This window comes from Myxocyprinus asiaticus, chromosome 15 (genome assembly GCF_019703515.2).
Source record: "Myxocyprinus asiaticus isolate MX2 ecotype Aquarium Trade chromosome 15, UBuf_Myxa_2, whole genome shotgun sequence".
Taxonomy (NCBI): Eukaryota; Metazoa; Chordata; class Actinopteri; order Cypriniformes; family Catostomidae; genus Myxocyprinus; species Myxocyprinus asiaticus.
Window position 1 is genome coordinate 44356300 of NC_059358.1, and position 21296 is coordinate 44377595.

General features: G+C 41.9%; 1 protein-coding gene across 1 annotated transcript in view; it reads left to right on the forward strand.

Annotated features, from left to right (window-relative positions):
• The window catches only part of LOC127452519 (glutamate receptor ionotropic, kainate 3-like), a 221813-nt gene that overhangs the window by 177556 nt on the left and 22961 nt on the right, over positions 1–21296 (forward strand). The window contains exons 12-13 of the mRNA XM_051718017.1: positions 333–451; positions 12839–13056. Of these exons, the coding sequence (XP_051573977.1) occupies positions 333–451; positions 12839–13056 (337 nt within the window). The remainder of the gene's footprint in view (positions 1–332; positions 452–12838; positions 13057–21296) is intronic.

The window sequence follows — 21296 nt, forward strand, 5'->3', positions numbered from 1 at the left end:
CATGAAGTTGGTGACTTAGAAATGTAATAGCACACTTTTCCTCAAGAAATGACACAAAAGCGTTGAAATGCGATGAGTTGTGCTCCAAAAAGTTCAACACTTAGGGTTAGGGGTTTGTTTTCTGTTTGTTTGAACGGTCCAACACGTCAGCTTCTGGCTCAACCAATAGTATGAGTTTAGGGTGTTACTAACTGTTAGTCTGACCACTGGGAAATTTGGGAAACAATCGTGTTTTTTGGAATTTTGTTTAGTGCCGCTAGTGTTTCAGCAATTACAGACCTGTTAATTAGTAGCAAAGGTAAAGTTGTCCCTCTCTCTGGTTCTTGCTACAGGTTCAGTCCGTATGAGTGGTACGACGCCCATCCTTGCAACCCAGGCTCCGATGTGGTCGAAAACAACTTCACCCTTCTGAACAGCTTCTGGTTTGGCGTGGGCTCCCTCATGCAGCAAGGTACAGTGCACCTGAACTTGTACTTTGCTAACAGAACGACAAACAAACCAGAAAACCTGACAACAGCGTGACGTGACATCTTCCACCCTTTACCTGTCAGCAGTGTGTGGAGTTCAGACTTGTCTGACAGGGGGAGGAAGTATTTATCGTGCTTGTCAGTGAGGTGGGGATGAGGGCTGTCAAACATGTGTCATACACACTGGCAGGTTGGAGCTATAACAGCTGCTCTAGTTTCCTGACACTCGGCTGCTTTCAGAGACCTTCTCATTTGTGAGTTTGAGGTTTGGATGAAAGTCAACAGAAGATTGTTTCTATCTCAACACATTCACAGTGGGGCGGCTCTGTAGTTCATCACATCTCCGCTTGGCTAGATGTCCCATCTCTATACGTTGTTCTCTCTTTTTTCTTTTTTTTCTCCATACCTGCTTGGCCCAATATACTGTTTTGTTTTGATTTCTTTGACTCATTTCATTCATTCACTGCAGTTGGCATCTGTTTCAGAGAGACATTAGAGTTAGGGATGGGAATTTGTAATGAAATTAAGGATTCTCATTCAGATTGCAATTCCACTGAACAATTCCATTAACGATTATTTTGGTACTTTCGAAGCAATGGCAGGCCACTTTTTAGATGCCTACTCTTCTGGAAGCATTGCGAATGGTGTAGTCAAATCATAAATTACAATACAGTATAACACTACGTATGTTCGTTGTACATATGGTACTATGGTATGTACTGTACAAGTACTGGCCAATCCAAAAATTTCAACCATACCATTGAAAAATAAAGTTTTGAGCAAAGAAGCAAAACCACTTTGAAAATGTTTATTTAAGTCTATATTTTAAATTTGCCACTTGTCAGTAACTCAGCAGAATGGGGTCAATGTCAGGGTACTGGAACATTCAGTAGCAACATGACAACTTCCCATGTGATTGCCTCGTAACTTAAAACAATGACATTTATAATGGTATATGGTAAATGGTGTCCCTTCTTTATTTTAAATATCCATAATAATTCATTATGTACTTGACGGTTACTGATGCTTCATATAAAATAAAATGAATATCAATAAGATAATCATGAACCTCCACCGCTCATTCTTTTACCATGATGATTCCGATAGATATCTGACTATTGCTTACAGTAGATCTTTGATGTGTTTCAGAGATAATTTTGACAAACTTTGCTGTTTGAATTGTATTATTATAAACATATTTTATCTAATATTGCTGTTGTTCACTCATGCAGAATTGACTGAAGCAGTGCATACAGACTTAATTTTAAAACGTAGGCTTTTGAGGTTTGGTAAATGTGCAAGGCCATATCACGATTTCAGTCTTAATTCATCAATTGTGCAGCCTTAATTGATATCATACCGATGTCTCAAAGGTGTCAAAGCGTTTTGGATTGTTTTCCCTCATTATGTGAGTGGCACTTTTACAGCTGTCACCTATAAGAGAGATGTCACATCTGTAGCACCGGTTTTTCCACATGTGAAAATCACAAAGTATTAAATATTAAATACACAACTATTACATGTTCTCAGGAGTCCCAACCCTTCTACATTTTGATGCTATTATTATTTCTGGATTGTGTATTTCAACTCACAGAGTTTTTACAAAATGTGACATTTACCTAAAACTCCTGTCCATTTTCATCACTAATCTAAACTGAAAAAATAAATAAATAAATAAATCCTAAAGGGGTTATGATTAATACATGCAAATGGTAAATAATTCAAATATGTGCATATACGAGTTGTTTGCAAAGGTAGGAAGACTGACTATTAGCTCTTTTTGGCATAATTGCATTTTTCATGGTAACATCGACTTCTCTTATTGGTTATGGGCCTCACTTAAGGATTATGGGCAGTGTAGTACTTAATGGGTAATTCAGTAATTGAATGTGATTTATTTATTTATTTTTTTTTTACCTCACTCTGACTTGTGGCTTTTACAGATGCATATGTCATTGCTAAATCATGAAGCTCTTGCTAGGTTTGTCTTGAAATATTTATACATCACTAAAAGACATGCAGTGTCCGTCTTCAATTACTCCACTTATAGCATGGGTACCACACCTTTAGACATTGTTCAGGATTTATTTCAAGGTATTTTCTGGTTTTCCTCCCTAAAACGCTATTGTGAGTGGAACTACTTTCTTCCGCCACAGATTCAGCATCTTGATTTGATACAGTCTGAGCCTTCGTTGCTAGTTCGTCACTTAAGAACTAGCAACGGAGGATTGCAAGGCTTGCACTGCTTTACTGGAGCACTTACTGAAGTAACAAGGTAATGTGTGTGTGTGTGTGTGTATGTGTGAGGAGAGAAAGAGAGAAACTGAGGGAGATCACGTGTGGGATTTCCTCTGTTTGTTACACTCTTGCCAGCATTAACATTGCTTCAAATTGCCAAGATATAACTTTTAGTGTACTTCTCATTGTTGTCCTTCTTGTTTATAGGTTTTTCGTTGCTAAATAACTGTTTACATCCCCACTGAGTCGCAGGGGTGCGCTGACATGAAGGTTCTGTTCTCTGTGTGTGTGAGAGCAAAAGACAGGGGGAGGGAGAGCATGAGGGTGCTTTCCACAGATATTAACATTTATTTTCGGATAATATAGAAACTGTTGTATTGATCAAGTCATGGGCTGTGTTGACATTAATGCTCTGTTTGTTGGTCACAACTCGATGTGTGTGTGTGCACATATGTATATGTATGTGTGTCAGTGTGTGTGAGATTGGGTGACAGCGCAAGGGTGCTTTTTAACAGTAATTGAAATAAATTTAGGAAATTATAGACATTGCTTGAAAATAATTGCACACCTTAGAACGTCTGTCAACCAATCAGTATCAAGCATTCAAAAGGCCAGTGGTAAAAACATATAATACTTTAAAGTGCTGCAAAACATATCTAAAGATCCTTAAATTACAACAAAACGGTTGTGAATGTGTATCTTTAGTTGCACATTTTTATATAAACAATTAGTAATTACATTGACAAGACTTAAGTACATTAACACAGTAACAGATCTCTGTTTATTTTGAGATGGACACGATGAAAATAATGACTTGTGGTTATACAGTGAGTCAAGAACCACTCTAGGCCTCATTTCCCAAAGGCATTGTAACTTAAAAACTGATAACTCATGAGTTCAAGATTGATTTCTGAGTCTTTCTGATTGATTCATTAAAAAAAAAAAAAAAAATATCATAAGGCTCATTCATTCGCAAATCAATTGAAAGATGTGTTGTCTATTTATTGTCTTGGTATTCTTTTATAGAACACAAAAATCTTTTTGGAACGGGTTCTGAAAAAGAACCAGTTCACGATTCCCAAACCTAATCAGAGTGTTAGCTTTTATCTTAACACTACACTAAAGTAAATGGCACTCTCTTTCAAAAATTGTTGCCCTTATTACCACTTTAAATATGTTCTTTGTCTCAGAACTGAGGCGGCATCTCACAGAATTAGATGAAGGAAGAAGCTATTAAAGACATGTGGCAGCTGATGCTGTTTTCACACCCCTCACGGCACACATTACCAAGAGATACCCCCCAAACCAAATGGCATAATAAAGCAGGCCCAGGAGTAATGAAATGTTTTACCTCATGTAAGGAGACAAATAGAAAAGACTCTTGTGAATCTTTGCCCATGAGGAGCTCAAATCTGCTTCACATTTCATTACTTACCAAATCTCCACTGATCTGAATGTGCTACCTGTCAATTTGAAACGGTCTTTAGAAACAGGCAGCTGTGCAGTCCTACAGCACCAGATTCAAACCAAGTCAATGAAGTTCTGCATGATTCGTAAAGCTGTGCAATGTAACCTTGTGTGTAATGATTTCTTTCTTTCTTTCTTTCTTTCTTTCTTTCTTTCTTTAAATTTCATGAATGATTGATAATGAATAATTGTCACAGTTTAGCTGAGTTTAAATACTTTGAGAACATCAGCTAGTGTCAGATTAATAAAAAAAATAAGATTTTATTGATCCAAGAGGAAATCTACAGAATAGTCGTTTTTCCACCATTGGGCCGAACAGTTCTCATCGCAAAATCATACCGCTCCGTACCAATCCAGGCCAGTTGGTGGAGTTACAGTTTCTTTTTCCACTGTTGTGCTGTGAAATCAGGAGAATGTCCGTAACAGATCCGTCTGTTGGTGACGGAAAGAGGTAAACATTGGAGCGAGTTTTTAGGACTGCTTTGTCCCTGGTTTTACTCTGATAACAAACAGCATAGACATGGACCATGTTGCAAAATGGAAAGTCAAGGGGAAAAGGCACGAGGTTTACCATCATTTGCTGAGGGCTTGTGTTTACCTCTGTACACGAACATCCAGAGAGGTAAAAGTTCCCAGACTAGCTTAAAAGGTTATTTATTGACAAAATGTTCTGTAAGTATTATATGAAAATAGTATATGAGAATATATTGATGCATTTTGAGTTTAAATGAGCTAGTAATCTACTTACCTGATGAAAAAGGCGTGTAGAAAATAAATGTAGGCTACAATACTAGTTAGAACATCATAATAAAATCATGAAGATACACTAAACGAGTCGCCACATACTAAAGTCATTCAGCCAGCATGCTTGAAAACGGTTGAGTATGGTTAGCTAACTGTGCCAAGAATTCCGGGTGAGAACGGTTTATAATCATGCCGTACCAAACCATGCTCAAATGGAAATGCTACTGTAACCATTCCGTACCATACTCAGAACCGTTCGGCCCGATGGTGGAAAAGTGGCTAAAGTTAAATTATACAATTCATATGAAAAGAAAATAAATTCTGTTTTTATATACCAGACAGTTAATTCTTTGATACTTTAATTCGTTATACAAACGAATATTCAGTGTCTTCATTGTCATTTTAAAACATCCCCATAAGAGAGAAAAATCACAAATCAGATTCTTTAATATATTAATTGTTTCCTTTAGATAGCTATTCAATTATATTCTAAGTCTCCTGCTTTTAAGATTTTTATTTTTTTTTTCTCCTGAAACTGTGCTCAAACTGTGCTTAGATTTGCCAAGAAACCAAAGTTCACAAATAAAAAGTAAAAGGCTTCAGTATTAACTCAACCGTTTCTCATAACCAAATTATCTAAGCTATACTGTCCATATTAATTCTATTGCACTATATTGTATGTGGTCAATTGTCTTCTATAAGTCATTTGTATTATTATTATTTTTTAATACTCCTAGGGAGTATATATATTTAAAAAAAAAAGAATTTATATGGGAAGATAAGACTTTATTGATTGGGAAGTTCAGTTTCATTGCAGTTGGAGTAAGATAACAAGTACAACAGGTAAAAAAAAAAAAAAAAAATGACAAGAAATACAACCAGACAGTAAACTATTGCTAAAGATTTTTTTTTTTTTTTTTTTTTTTTTTGGCGTGTCAGAGAAACAGTTGTTGTCTAAATTCGTTTCTTTATTGTCATTTTTCAAACATCTCCTTCAAAGCTCCTTCACACTAGTACACAGCAGTTTAGCTGTTATAATAAAAGCATAAAATCAACATTTTTAAGTCTGTCCTAAAGTTATTCAGGTAAGACAAAGGATTATTTTATTTTTATATAAGAAAATATAAGTGATTCGTGCCTCGCCAAATTTGCCACCGCAATGCTGTGTTGTGAGTAGTTGCCAGTGGGTTGCTATGCAGTTGCTATGCAGGCTGCCATAGACTTTAATTGCAGAAGAAGAAGAATAGGAAGTAAACAGGTATAGACTTTATTCAGGCTAGCGCCATCTTTGATTTTGAATGTGAATGACAACGAGGCTGTGAAGGATAGACTTACAGTCTCTTCAATGGGCTGTACTGCAGTTTGAAGTGTTTTTTGGATCGTTCCGTGGATAAAACATTGATAAAATGTCTGTCCAAGAACATTCAGTATACAAAGAACTCCAGACAACATGAGCTGTGGAAAATCAGATGTGATTTAAGAGCTTTGTACAGCTTATACCGTTCGTGCCATTGAAGAGATGATAAGTCTATCAAGACTGTCCTCGCTGCGGACTGCAGCGCGATGATGTAGTGGATTAGTCGATTTCCGTGACACACTGGATGTTTTTTTAATGCGCACGCCCACAGCTACATATATTCTACGTAGATCTGTGTCTATATAAGCTTTAATGTATAATTTGTAATGAATTCATCCATATAATAAATGTTTGTTTCTCTCTGGCAGCTTCAAAGTTTGGTGTTCATTTTAAATACTGGATATATGCAATGTTTTGTATTTTATCTCCATGAAACTGCTCTACTTGTGCCGCATCGTAATAGACCATTGCAGGATACATAAAGATAAAAGTTTTTATCTTTTTATTCTTGTCATCTCAATTAAGTCATATTTTATAACAATATATGTGTTGTCCATAATTCACATTTCAAAACTTCATTTTGGAAATAAAAATCTACTGGCCTACAAATTTGTATTTTTTCTTTTTTGTTTTGTAAGTTTTAGAGACTCAAAATATCTATCTGTAACTGTATAATTATTCATTATAATTTTTTTTTTTTCAATTATAGCCTACTATGCTAAAGTTTAATTATTGAGCTATAACTTTAATGCAGCCATTAATTCATTGTATTGTTTGACCTCCATTTACAAATTCAAATGTTAAATAAAATATTATAAATTATAATATTTACAATGTTATTAATAGAAACAAACTCTCACTTAGTTTCCTCACCCTTAAAGGTACAAAAAAAAAAAAAAAAAAAAACACTGTATGTGGTCTTGTTATTTGAATTTACAGTTTACTATGATGTTAAGGGTCATTTTGGTCTGGTATCTACTGGGATATCATTTATTGTTGTTGTTGTTGTTGTTATTATTATTATTATTATTATTATGCTTGTTTTGTCATCAGTCAAGTTGAAGTCATATGTCTGATCACTTAGAAATCTAAAAGCACATCTCTTCTCAACAAGTCACACAATTTTGTCGTGTGAATGATCACAATCATTTACATGTCTGTAGCATATACAACATGGGACGAGTTACAAGCAGAAGTTTAATAGAGATTTGTTCCAATCCTTAACTATAAGTAAGAGCAATAGTAAGAGTGATGCTTGCCCACAAATATGGACAGTATTCAAATGCATTTCTATCCTAGAAATAGAATAGAAATTCCAAGAGTACTTACCTTTGCACAAACTTGTAATTCTGTGCTTGCCCGATGTCCCTAATCTTGAATATATCTTCATCTATTTGTCATACTGTTGTTTAAAACATTGTGTTCACACACACTGAAAGTGAAAAGGCTAAGTAGCAGTCTGAGTATTGAATACCAGCCTGTGGTGTTGAGCTGCGCTTTGGCTTTCTTCTTTACCAGATGTAGATGGGAATGTTAAGTGCAGGTAATTATTCTCATTGGGACATGCTTTAACTTGGGCTGCACTGATGTTTCAGTGCTTATGAAAGAAATAGCAGGAAAGGGAAAAGCAGGTCATCATAATTAATATCAATCTGAAGCAAGCCCATAGAGAATAACCCACAGCCGGCCACACTTTAGCAACTCTGCCTCTTCTGCTTTTTCCACGCTGATAAGCAGATGTTTGGCTTTAGCATTATGCTGGTGAAGCTGTCAGCTGGCTGTTTGTCATGACATCAGCATTTCCTTTATAGCTTGCTTATTGAAACGTGTAAACGAACATCCAAACAGCAAGACCAAAGACTCTCGATCACAAGAGTGCATTTGATGCTGTATGTTGTGAAAAAAAGTTAACTGCAGATGGATGCAGATATAAACAGAAGAAGTGAAAAAGTCAACTGTGTGTGTGTACGTCCTTAGCTGTTTTGGGACAAAAATGGCACCCAGAAGTGAGATAATTCTGATACAACCTGCATTTAGTGATGCTGGGGGATGTCCTTAATCAGAAAATGGGTTCATAAATAAAAGAAATAATTAAGTTCAACCCCCAAAACTTAAATGTATTCTTTCAGGGATATTCAGTAGTCATTATAATTAGGTATATATGAAAACAATAAAAGCCTGTGGTTCCTATTAAGATTTATTTCACATCTCATAATTGATACATTTTTACATGGCCTCATCCGCGAATGTGACGAGTCTGCATACAGATGGGAGGTTGATCAGCTGGCTGTCTTGTGCGGTCACAACAACCTTCAGCTGAACACGCTCAAAACAGTGGAGATGATAGTGGACTTAAGGAGAAATCCCCACGCACTCCCTCCCCTCCACCATCCTGAACAGCACTGTGGCAGCAGTGGAGTCATTCGGGTTCTTGGGCTCTACCATCTCTCAGGACCTGAAGTGGGACACCCACATAGACTCCATTGTGAAGAAGGCTCAGCAGAGGTTGTACTTCCTTCACCAGCTGAGGAAGTTCAACCTGCCACAGGAGCTGCTGACACAGTTCTATTTGGCCATCATTGAGTCTGTCCTGTGTATATCTATAACTGTCTGGTTTGGTTCAGCCACCAAATCAGACAGAAGGAAACTGCAATGGACAGTCAGGACTGCTGAGAGGATTATTGATGCCCCCCTGCCCACCCTCCAAGACCTGTGCATCTTCAGATTGAGGAAACATGCAGATAGAATCACTCTGGACCCCACACACCCTGCCCACTCCCTCTTTGAACTGTTGCCCTCTGGACGGCGCTACAGAGCACTGAGCGCCAGGACATCCAGGCACAAGAACAGTTTTTATCCTCAGGCCATTTTCCTCATGAACAATTAAACTGCCTCAGGACTCCCCCATAGTGCAATATTGTAAATACATATCTCATGTACATATGTAAATTGACATATTTAATTCAATAACTGTATATACCCCTACCTTGCACATGCATTACCACTTGCACATGTACATACACAATTCTGTTATATGTCCTATTATGTGTGTCTATTTATACTCTTACCTTGTTTTATATTGTGTCTCACTGTAATGTTCTGTGTGCACTTGTTTCTCCTATCACCAAAGAAAATACCTTGTGTACGTGAGAACACTTGGCAATAAAGCTCATTCTGATTCTGATATTTAGAAGCACATTTCAGCAATTTAAACATTTAAGATTAATCACATTAAAGTGTTTGTTCACCCAGAAATGAAAATCCTCTCATGATTTACTTACCTTTAAGCCATCCCAGATGTGTATGACTTTCCTTCTATAAGCAGATTTTAGCTCTGTTTGTCCATATAATGCATGTAAATGGGTGCCATCAGGCTGCTGGCTGTTTGATGGGCAAAAGGCGTATTTAGGCAGCATAAAAGTAATCCACATGACTCCCGTCAATCAATTAATGTCTTCTGAAGCACATCGATAGGTTGGTGTAAGAAACAAATCGATAATTAAAACGTTTTTAACTTTAAATCGTTGCTTCCGGCCAGCGCTGGATTACTGTTTGAAATGAACTAACTCTTGCGTGACCTTCATTCATCTATTGTAAACAAAGTGTGCGCTTCCGACTTCTCGTGTGAACAAGCCATTGCGCTTACGCCACTGATGCGTGGACTGCTGGCAGGAAGCAATTTTCTTTTAATTAATAAAGTTTTAATTATCAACTTATTTTTTATACAAACCTATCGCTTTGCTTCAGAAGACATTAATTGATCGACTGGAGTTGTGTGGATTACTTTTTTTGCTGCCTAAATATGCCTTTTGGATGGTTAAACAGCCAGCAGCCTGATGGCACCCATTTACATGCATTGTATGGACAAACTGAGCTGAAATCTGCTTATAAAAATCTTCACTTTGGTTCTGCTGAAGAAGGAAAGTCATACACATCTGGGATGGCTTAAAAGTTAGTAAATCATGAGAGGATTTCCTTTTTTGAGTGAACTAACCCTTTAACACAAAAAAATATGAGATTAATTGATTATTTTAACTTGTTGACAGCTGTAGTTAAAGGAATAGTTTACCCAAAAATGAAAATTCTCTCATTGTTTACTCACTCTTATGTCATCCCAGATGTGTATGACTTTCTTTTTCTGCAAAACACAAAGATTTTTAGAAGAATATTTCAGCTCTGTAGGTCCATACAATGCAAGTGAATGGTGACCAGAACTTTGAAGGTCCAAAAAGCACATAAATCAGCATAAAAGTAATCTGTGACTCCAGTGGTTAAATCCATGTCTTAAGAAGCGATATGAGAAACAGATCAATATTTAAGTCCTCTTTTACTATAAATCTACACTTTCACCTTCTTTTGTTTTGTAGGTTTTCACATTCTTCATGCATATTGCCACCTACTGGTCAGGGTGTGTCAAAGGTGGAGATGTATAATGAAAAAGGTACTTAAAATATTTATCTGTTTCTCACTCACACCTATCATGTCGCTTTTGAAGATATGGATTTAACCACTGGAGTCTAATGGATTACTTTTATGCTGCCTGTATTTGCTTTTTGGAGTTCTGGTAACCATTCACATGCATTTTATGGACCTACAGAGCTGAAATAAATATTCTAAAAATCATAATTTGTGTTCTGCAGACAGGGGTGTGGATGAAAGTATGGATACTGAGTGAAAATTATACTCAATTAAAAGTCCAAGTATCTAACCAAAAACATACTTGAGTGAAAGTAAAAAAAAAAGTATTCACATTAAATTGTACTTAAGGATTAAAAAAGTAACTTTGTGATAAGATGAGATGGTGTGAGACAGGATGTTGTTAAATTTGATTGGTTTGTCAAGTCACCTTTGTTCTGTCTCTGACTACTGTCATATTTCTCCCCCAGTGGCATTTGCAACCTGGTCAAAGAATCATGTTACAATAACTACATTTTTGCAAAATTATTTTTATGTGACCTGTTGTACGTTACGCAGCAATTTCCTGGTGGAATGAACACTAGACGCGCTAAAACAACAATGGCTTGTATCCCCCTTCACTCAAATCACGAGTAAAGCGGCAGATTATCAGTTCATAAACATTTTTCGCTTTGTTCCTCACACAATGCCATCTTATGACTGTAACAGATCTCTACTTGTTCAGGAAAGAAGGAAGCAGGAACCGGATAACAATCAACAGACTTTTAATAAAACACTGACGAAGACTTAACATAAACAAAAGTGCACACACACAAACACTGCTGCATGCATCTCTCTCTCTCTCTCTGGTGTCCCCGGCTCCTCCTCTTATCTCTCTCCCGCTGATTGGGCAACTCAGTGCATGCATCCTCTCGGCCCGGCCACGCCCTCCTCCTCATCACATACCCCCACTGCCCGATTCAGGTCAGGGAAATCTCCTGTCAGACTTACATTCACCCCCCCTTCCTGGAGGGAAGGATTTGCACCTTCAGCCATTCCATCGCTGGCTGGTCTTCCCCGCCTCCTGGGTACCTGGGTAGGACGAGGGGAGGGGAGAGAGAAAGAGAGTGAGAGATAGGATGAGCGAGAGAGAGAAAAGAAAAGAAAAAAAAAAAACTCTGGTTTCCAACAATGCCGCCTCAGCCAGCTGTCCAGTGATCCTGTGCAACGCCGGGCAATGGCACTAGAATCTGCCTCCTGATGGCTGGCAGCGGCTCCTCTGTCCCCTGGCAGATGGCAGCAATTCCTACGCCTCCCGGCAGAAGCCAGCGGGTCCTCCACTTCCTGGCAAAAGGCAGCGGCTCCTCCGTCTTCAGGCGGACCACTCCAGTACCATCGAACCAATCCTCTCCTTGCATCGTGATCCTCCATCAGCGGCGAGTGCTCTCATATCACATCTTCCTCCAGTCCTGGGTTTCGGTACCAGTGTAACAGATCTCTACTTGTTCAGGAAAAGAGGAAGCAGGAACCGGATAACAATCAACAGACTTTTAATAAAACACTGACAAAGACTTAATATAAACAAAAGTGCACACACACAAACACTGCTGTGTGCATCTCTCTCTCTCCCGCAGATTGGACGACTCAATTGATTGGGCGTGCATCCTCTCGGCCCGGCCATGCCCTCCTCCTCGTCACATAGACACATAAACACTTTTACTATAGTGCATGACTTGTTTTAATGTTTGCATTACATAACCATCTACATTAACAAGCTTGTTTAATAGTGATCAAACATTGTGGTAGCTCAACAGATAGAGTGTTGCATATGCGAAACAAAAGACAGTGATACGAGTCCTGAAGAGCAGAAAAGAAAGTCATATACATCTGGGATGGCATAAGTAAATGATGAGAGAATTCAGAGAAAGTAATACACTGCATTTACTTCATTTTTATTTCTGATGTCCTTCCAGCATGCATTAAAACAAATAGGGATTTATTAAATTTTACTTCAAAATAGAATTGAACAATGACAATAAAAACCTCAAACCTACTGATACAGCCATTAAAACCTTAAACTCATACTTCCTCCATTTACATTCATTTACTTCACACTCTTTTTACAGATTTTGAATAGTCAATTGGATTATATGTTTCATTTTCTTCTCAGGTTCAGAGCTGATGCCCAAAGCTCTCTCCACCCGAATCATTGGAGGCATATGGTGGTTCTTCACCCTCATCATCATCTCCTCCTACACTGCAAATCTGGCCGCTTTCCTCACTGTAGAGAGGATGGACTCGCCCGTGGACTCTGCCGATGATCTGGCCAAACAGACCAAGATTGATTATGGTGTAGTAAAAGATGGAGCCACCATGTCTTTCTTCAAGGTATAATGTTTATTCCTCATCACTATGAAATGATCATGGCACTTTCCACAAATACAGTATGTTATACTTTAGTGTCCCATTACATATTTCTAAAGCATTGTAGGCACAAATCCCATGTTTATTGTAGTGAGAACTATTAGTTAATATAGTAATGACTTGTGTTGTCAAAAGTACCGGTATTTTGGTACCAAGTCGGTACTAAAATAAAAAATGTTTTTAAAAAAGATGTCACAAAACATCCTGTTTACTTTCGTAACCTCCATTCCCTGATGGAGGGAACGAGACGTTGTGTCGATGTAGTGACACTAGGGGTCACTCTTGGGTGCCCCAAACATCTCTGCTTTTTTTTAAAAAAGGCCAATGAGAATTGGCGAGTGGAATTTGCATGCCACTCCCCCGGACATACAGGTATAAAAGGAGCTGGTATGCAACCACTCATTCAGGTTTTGTGCTGAGGAGCTGAGACCAGGTCCCGGCCATTTCAGTGGGTAGTTCAGTGTTGTGGCAAGAGGGACACAACGTCTTGTTCCCTCCATCAGGGAACGGAGGTTACGAAAGTAACCAGGACGTTCCCTATCTGTCACTCACTCGACATTGTGTCAATGTAGTGACACTAGGGGTTCCTATACAAAACGCCACAACTAGCTGAACTGTGTTACGTGAACTGGCGGTGTGTGACGGGCAGACTGCTGTGTGCCTCGTAGCCAGCGCACCAGGCCATCACGTAACCTCCCCCAACGCTCTTATGAGCGTCGAACGGTCCATCAGGAACAAGTCGACTGCCCAACTATAGGGACAGGCTAGCCCAGCCGAGGCCTCTTTCCCTCTCTTTTCTCCCCAAAAAGAGTGGAATTTGTTAACTGACTGGGAGCCATAAGTGTCTGCATCGGGGGGTGTCCCTCCCAAGGGGAAGACTCAGCGGAGACCACACCCCGCCCAAAAAGGGGGGTATTTTGAGTGGATTACTTCACATGGTCTTACCGAGTCTTGTCGGAAGTATGTCATGTGGAGAGGTCCCATGGTAGGTCCTACCCGAAGTGGGAGGAGTTTCTACAGAGCATGGCGACCGGGGGCAGAGGGGCCTCTGCCCAAGGAAGATGCCATTTGCCTCCAGGGAAACGATTTTGCGGAAGATAACACATGGGGTCGCCTTCGGGGAACCAGCACATGTGGAGCATCTACCTCAGTACAGGGGCTCATTAGCGCACAAACTGGGCCGGTCAGCGAGTTTCTCTGCAAACTCAACTGCCAGAGGGCTAAGGAGGAAAGTCATCCAGGGATCACAGTCTGTGAACATGACTGGGAGTCAAGAGCGCACGTCTTCACCTCAAGGGAGGGGAAAGGCGCTATGCACAAGCGGTATACCCGGCCAGTTGTCCCAGAACTTACCTGCTCGTGCCTGCCAATACACGGGACGAGACTGACTCAACCCGGAGATTGTAGAACCTCGCAAAGGTGTTGGGTGTTGCCCAGCCCACTGCTCTGCAGATGTCTGCTAAAGAGGTGCCACTGGCCAGGGCCCAGGAGGCCACCACACTCCTGGTGGAGTGGGCTCGTAACACCACAGGGGGTGGCACGTCAATGACGCAGTGGTCGATCCTCTGTTTGGAGACAGCGCTTCCTTTCCGCTGTCCACCAAAGCAAACAAAGAGCTGCTCGGAGCTTCTAAGGCGATCCAAATAGATGCGTAAAGCTCGCACCGGACACAGCAATGCCAAGGCTGGGTCTGCCTTCTCCTGGGGCAGCGCTTGCAGGTTCACCACCTGATCCCTAAAAGGGGTTGTGGGAACCTTGGGCACATAGCCCGGTTGGGGTCTCAGGATCACGTGAGAGTAACCCGGTCTGAACTCCAGGCACGATTTGCTGACAGAGAATGCCTGCAGGTCCCCTACCCTTTTGATGGAAGTGAGCGCAGTCAGGAGGGCAGTTTTCAGAGTGCCTTAAGCTCAGCTGACTCCAAGGGAGCTCCCTGTAGACCCCGAATGACTACAGAGAGGTCCCACAAGGGGACGAGGCACGGTCTGGAGGGATTCAACCTCCTAGCACCTCTCAGGAACCTGATGATCAAGTCGTGCTTCCCCAAATACTTACCATCTACTGCATCATGATGAGCCGAAATAGCGGCTACATACACCTTCAGGGTGGAGGGGGACAGCCGCCCCTCCAGCCTGTCCTGCAGGAAGGAAAGCACTGATCTGACTGCGCATCTCTGGGGGTTTTCATGTCGGGAAGAACACCACTTAGCGAACAGACGCTACTTCAAGGCATACAGGCGCCTCATAGAGGGAGCCCTAGCCTGAGTGATCGTGTCTACCACCGCGGGTGGTAGGCCACTTTGGTCTTCCGTGTCCCGTCCAGGGGCCAGACGTGGAGATTCCAGAGGTCTGGTCGTGGGTGCCAGATGGTGCCCCGTCCCTGAGAAAGAAGGTCCTTCCTCAGGAGCATTCGCCGGGGGGGGCTGTCACGAGGAGCGTGAGATCCGAGAACCACGTCTGGGTGGGCCAGTAGGGTGCTACTAGGATGATCTGCTTCTCATCCTCCCTGACCTTGCACAGGGTCTGTCCAAGTAGGCTCACTGGGGGAAATGCGTATTTGCGTAGTCCAGGGGGCCAACTGTGTGCCAGCGCATCTATACCGAGGTGACGGCACTCTGCGGACACAAGTGCACCGCGAGTGCCTTATCCATCTGGAGGATCACCAAATACCCCCTGGCCGCTCCGCCATCAAAGGTAATGAGAGTGGGGGAGCTGAAAGACCGGGACTGGGCAGTAAAAGTGCCTCCCACGATCTTGTCAGCTCCTCATGCACTTCCGGGAAGAAAGGAACGGGGGCGGGGTGTGGCCGTGGGCGGCGCCCCGAGCCCAGGAACCAATCGTCGAGCCACGAAGGTTCAGGGGAGAGTAGAGGGTTCCACTCTAGCCTGATGCTCGCGGCCACCCTGGAAAGCATGTCTGTCATTTCCACGTTGGCCTGGGACTGGGCTACCATTCCTGAAGGAGGAAGCCCAGTCAAAGCCTCTGCGTCCGACAGGACAAGCCTGCTCTCCAATGCTGCGCTCAATAACTCGTCTTCTTCCCGGGCTCCAAACGAAAGGTCGAACTCGCCCTGAGACGAGCCGGCGATCTCGTCCGAGTGCCCGACCAGGGCAAGTGAGCGTGCTGGGGAATGGGAGGTCCGTGGGGGGATACCCGGCGGAGGTGGTCCCATTGAGGTCCCCAAATCGCCCCCAGTGCTAACCGGCATGGCCTCATTCCCGTCGGTAGAAGGACCAAGGCAGGGAGCCACTGGGGTGGCTTGCTTTCTTACAAATGCAAGCCACAACCGCAACGTTGCCATGGTCATGTTCTCACAATGAGGACAAGACCCATCCACGAATGATGTCTCCGTGTGGGCAGTGCCCAGACATGTAAGACAGCGATCGTGGCCATCAGAAGCGGAGAGATAACGACCACAACCAGGAATAACACACAAATGGAAAAGCATCTTTAAAAAGACGTTCCGTGTGTGCCGCTCTTTTAGAAAGAAAATATTCTCTTTTTAGAATATTGTCTTTTAGTTGTTTCTGCCGAAGCGCCCAGGGGCGTTCTCTGCACTCCACGGGTGCAGAGGGGGAGAAGCCGCTGAAATGCGCTGAAGAATCCAGCAGATGAGGTGAATGAACTTCGCAGATGAATTCAGCTTCAATGAATAGAACCGCTTGGCTCCGAAGAGAAAATCTGAATGAGTGGTTGCATACCAGCTCCTTTTATGCCCGTATGTCCGGGGGAGTGGCATGCAAATTCCAATTCTCATTGGCCTTTTTTTTTAAAAAGCAGAGGTGTTTGGGGCTCCCAAGAGTGACCCCTAGTGTCACTACATTGACACAACGTCGAGTGAGTGACAGATAGGGAACCAGTGTTTCTGCATTACTAGTACTGCACACCAATTTATCAAATTAACACAATTAATCAAATTAAAATTGTGATATGTCCTAGTGTGATTATTAAACCGTGAAATGCTGCAATCTTAGGGTGTTTCACACTTGAGTCATCTTTAAAAGAATCAAACTCAGACCCCTTTATGTGGACCAAAAGTGAAAAAGGACCCAGTTGTCTTTGCGTTCACACAGTCTGAGACCTTGTAAGTGGGCATAGATCTCTTTTTGGTCCACTTTACCAGTTACGGGGTCTCAGTCCTTTTTACATTCACACTCTGTGTCATTTGTGAATCCGAGCCCACTTTAAAAAATATGGTATTTATTATAATTATTGAATTAGGGGTATATTTAATGTTAAGAGTACAAATAACTCTACGTATTAACTTAGAAGATAATATAAACAAGTTTAATGCTCTCAAAATGAATAAGCGGAATAAGAACAGCTGTCAATATTCTATAAAATTTCATTTATTGATCTTTGGTATCAGTATTATCTAATTGTATATTATTACAAAAAAGTAATGTAACAGAACTTAATGCATTGTATTTTTATATAAAAATACTGGATTTAAAGGCAAAATTCAACATTCTATCATGGTAGATTAATCTTATTAACGACAAACAGTAAAATTAATCCCAATTTATGTTTAATCTAATGACAGCCTCAGTTTACTTTCATTCATAGAACACAATACATATTCCTGTCGTAATTTCTTAACTTTCATGCCGCTTTCAAATCGTCCAGTTAAACCCTCAAATCTTAATTTTCACAGAACACTAAAGAAAGACCTTTGAGTTCGTTTCGTGTGTAGTTTACAATATTTTAAATTTGCTTCTCCCTCTGTCATATCCATAGAAACAAATCAAGCTGCTTGTCGCGTCTCTCTCGTGCTCATGTTGTCATTTCCTGAGCAAGGGAACCTGTCAGGGCCAAACATGTTTGGTATTTCACGAATGGGAAAATCAAGTGAGCCCGGTGCGCTTTTTGTTCACAATGTACATAATTAGCGAACCGAACCAAAGGCTGCAAGCAAACCGTACTCAGACCAGCTCCCCAGATGGTCTCGGCTCGGTTCGCTTTTAAAGGGTCTGAGATCATTTGGAGTGTTCACATACGGGCCAAAAATTATGCGAACCTCACTCAGACACCTGAAATGGACCAAGTGTGAAAACACCCTTAGTCTGCATGAGCCGCATGCTTTAAATGAATCTGTGAAGCAGACTGTTCATACACTGGAAACTCCACAGATATTGAGAATCATTTGTGTTGTATGAGATGACAAAGCAGAGCATTAACCCACTGCAAAGCACACAGAACCTGTAGAAATCAAACCAAAATCAAATCAAATCAAATCACTTTTATTGTCACACAACCATATACACAAGTGCAACAGTGGGTGAAAGTCTTGGGTGCAGTTCCAAGCAACATAGCAGTCATGACAGTGATGAGACATATACCAATTTACAATAAATATCAGATTTACACAACACAATTTACATATCTAATATACACATAATTACACAACACAATAATAATATACAATGTACAGTATACAATACATAAAATATAGAATACACATACAATAAAAATAGTATATAAAATATATATAAAATATACAGTAGGTTGTATTGTACTGTATTGACATTCAGGATGTCGGTTGATAGTCAGTTGCCAGTGTGTTGTTAAGAGAAAATATAATTGATGACAGTCCAGTGTGAGATAATATGATTAATAAAGTGCTGTGCTGATGTATATTGATCGTGAGAGATCAAGAGTTCAAAAGTCTGATTGCTTGGGGGAAGAAGCTGTCATGGAGTCGGCTGGTGCGGGTCCTTATGCTGCAATAGCGCCTGCCTGATGGTAGCAGTGAGAGCAGCCCATGGCTCGGGTGGCTGGAGTCTCTGATGATCCTCTGAGATTTTTCACACACCGCCTGGTATATGTCCTGGAGGGAGGGAAGCTCACCTCCGATGATGTGTCTGGCAGTTCGCACCACCCTTTGCAGGGCTTTGTGGTTGTGGATGGTGCTATTGCCGTACCAGGCAGTGATGCAGCCAGTTAGAATGCTCTCTACAGTGCTGGTGTAGAACCGTGTGAGGATGTGGTGGTTCATTCCAAACTTCCTCAGCCATCTCAGGAAGAAGAGGCGCTGATGAGCCTTCTTCACAATGGCCTCAGTGTGGACGGACTATGTGAGTTCCTCACCAAGGAACTCGCCCTGTGGACACCATGGAACTTGAAGCTGCTGACTCTCTCCACCAGTGCTCCATTGATGGTGATGGGGCTGTGCTCTCTGTCTTTTCTCCTGAAGTCCACCACAAGCTCCTTGGTCTTGCTGACGCTGAAAGAGAGGTTGTGCTCCTGACACCAGCGTGTCAGAGTGTGCACCTCCTCTCTGTAGGCTCATGCTCATGTTTCATCATTGTCAGTGATCAGACCTACCACCATCGTATCATCAGCAAACTTAATGATGGCACTGGAGCTGTGTGTTGCCACACAGTCATGTGTGTACAAGGAATACAAGAGTGGGCTGAGAACACAGCCCTGCGGGGCTCCAGTGTTGAGGGTCAGTGATGAAGAGATGTTGCTGCCCATTCTAACCACCTGGCGTCTGCTTGACAGGAAGTCCAGGATCCAGCTGCACAGCGAGCTGTTTAAGCCCAGAGCCCTGAGTTTCACATAAAGCATGGAGGGCACTATAGAGTTGAATGCTGAGCTATAGTCTACAAACAGCATTCTCACATAAGTGTTCCTTTTTTCCAGGTGGGAGAGAGCAGTGTGTAGTGTCGATGCAATGGCATCATCAGTGGAGCTGTTGTTGTTTTAAGCAAACTGCAATGGGTCCAGTGAGGCAGGCAGCACAGAGCAGATGTAATCTCTGATTAGCCTCTCAAAGCATTTGCTGATGATGGGGGTCAGAGTAACAGGATGCCAGTCATTTAAGCAAGTGATTTTGGATTGCTTTGGTACAGGCACAATGGTGGACGTTTTGAAGCATGTGGGGACCACAGACAAGGAGAGGCAAAGGTTGAAAATGTCCGTAAAAACACCAGCCAGTTGGTTCACACACACTCTGATGACGCAGCCTGGAATGCCATCTGGACCCGTGGCTTTACGGATATTCACCTGGTGGAAGGATCAGGTTACATCCGCTACAGAGACGGAGAGTGAACTAACCTCTGTAACTTCGGCCGTGAGAGCTCTCTCCAGGAGGGCGGTGTTATTTCCCTCGAAATGAGCATAAAAAGTATTTAGCTCATCCAGGAGAGGGACAGCGGTGTTCACGGTGGAATTTTATTCCCTTTGTAGTCCATGATGATTGAAGGACAGTTCAACACCAGCAACTCTAGAAGCATGTGGCAGGGAATTAATATCTTGTCCCTGTACTGGCATTTGGCTGCTCTGATAGCTTTGCGGAGGGCATAACTGGCTTGTTTATGCTCCTCCGCGTTCCCAGATTTAAAAGCGGAGGTCCACGCATTAAGTGCCATGTGAACATCACTATTAACCCATGGTTTCTGGTTGGGGTAGATCCGTATGGTTTTGTTCAGAACAACGTCCTCTACGCACTTTCTGATGAAACACGTTACGCCATCAGTGTAAACCTCGATGTCGTCATCAGAGGCGGACCGGAACATCTCCCAGTCTGCGTGATCAAAACAGTCTTGTAGCGTAGAATCTGATTGGTCCGACCAGCACTGGATCATTCTGAGGGTGGGTGGTTCCTGTTTCAGTTTCTGCCTGTAAGCAGTGATAATGTGATGTACACAGCAGTGATAATGACCGATGCGAATTCCCTCGGTAGCCAGAATGGTTGACACAGAAGCATGAGAAATTCCAGATCAGGAGAGCAGAAAGACTTGATAGAATGTACGTTCCTCTGATCACACCAGGATTTGTTGATCATAAAACATACACCACCTCCTCTATTTTCACCCGAGAGGTCTTTCGCTCTGTCCGCTCGGTGCACGGAGAACTCCGCGGGTTCGATGGCTGAGTCTGGAATCTCCGCAGACATCCAAGTTTCTGTAGGGCAGATAATGCAGCAGTCCCTCTTCTCTCATTGGAAAGAGATCTGTGCTCTCAGCTCGCATAGCTTTTTGTCCAGAGATTGAACATTTGCCAGTAGAATACTGGGTAGCGGGGGTCGATATGTGTGACGTCTTACTCTGATGAGAATGCCAGCTCTATTTCCCCTTTTCCTTCTGCATTTCCATAGCCGGGCAGCCCAGACAAAGGGCTTCGCTGGCGTGTTTGTAAACAGCAGGTCGGCGTTGAGGAATTTGAAGTCAGGTTTTCGGTGTGCAATTGCAGAACCAATGT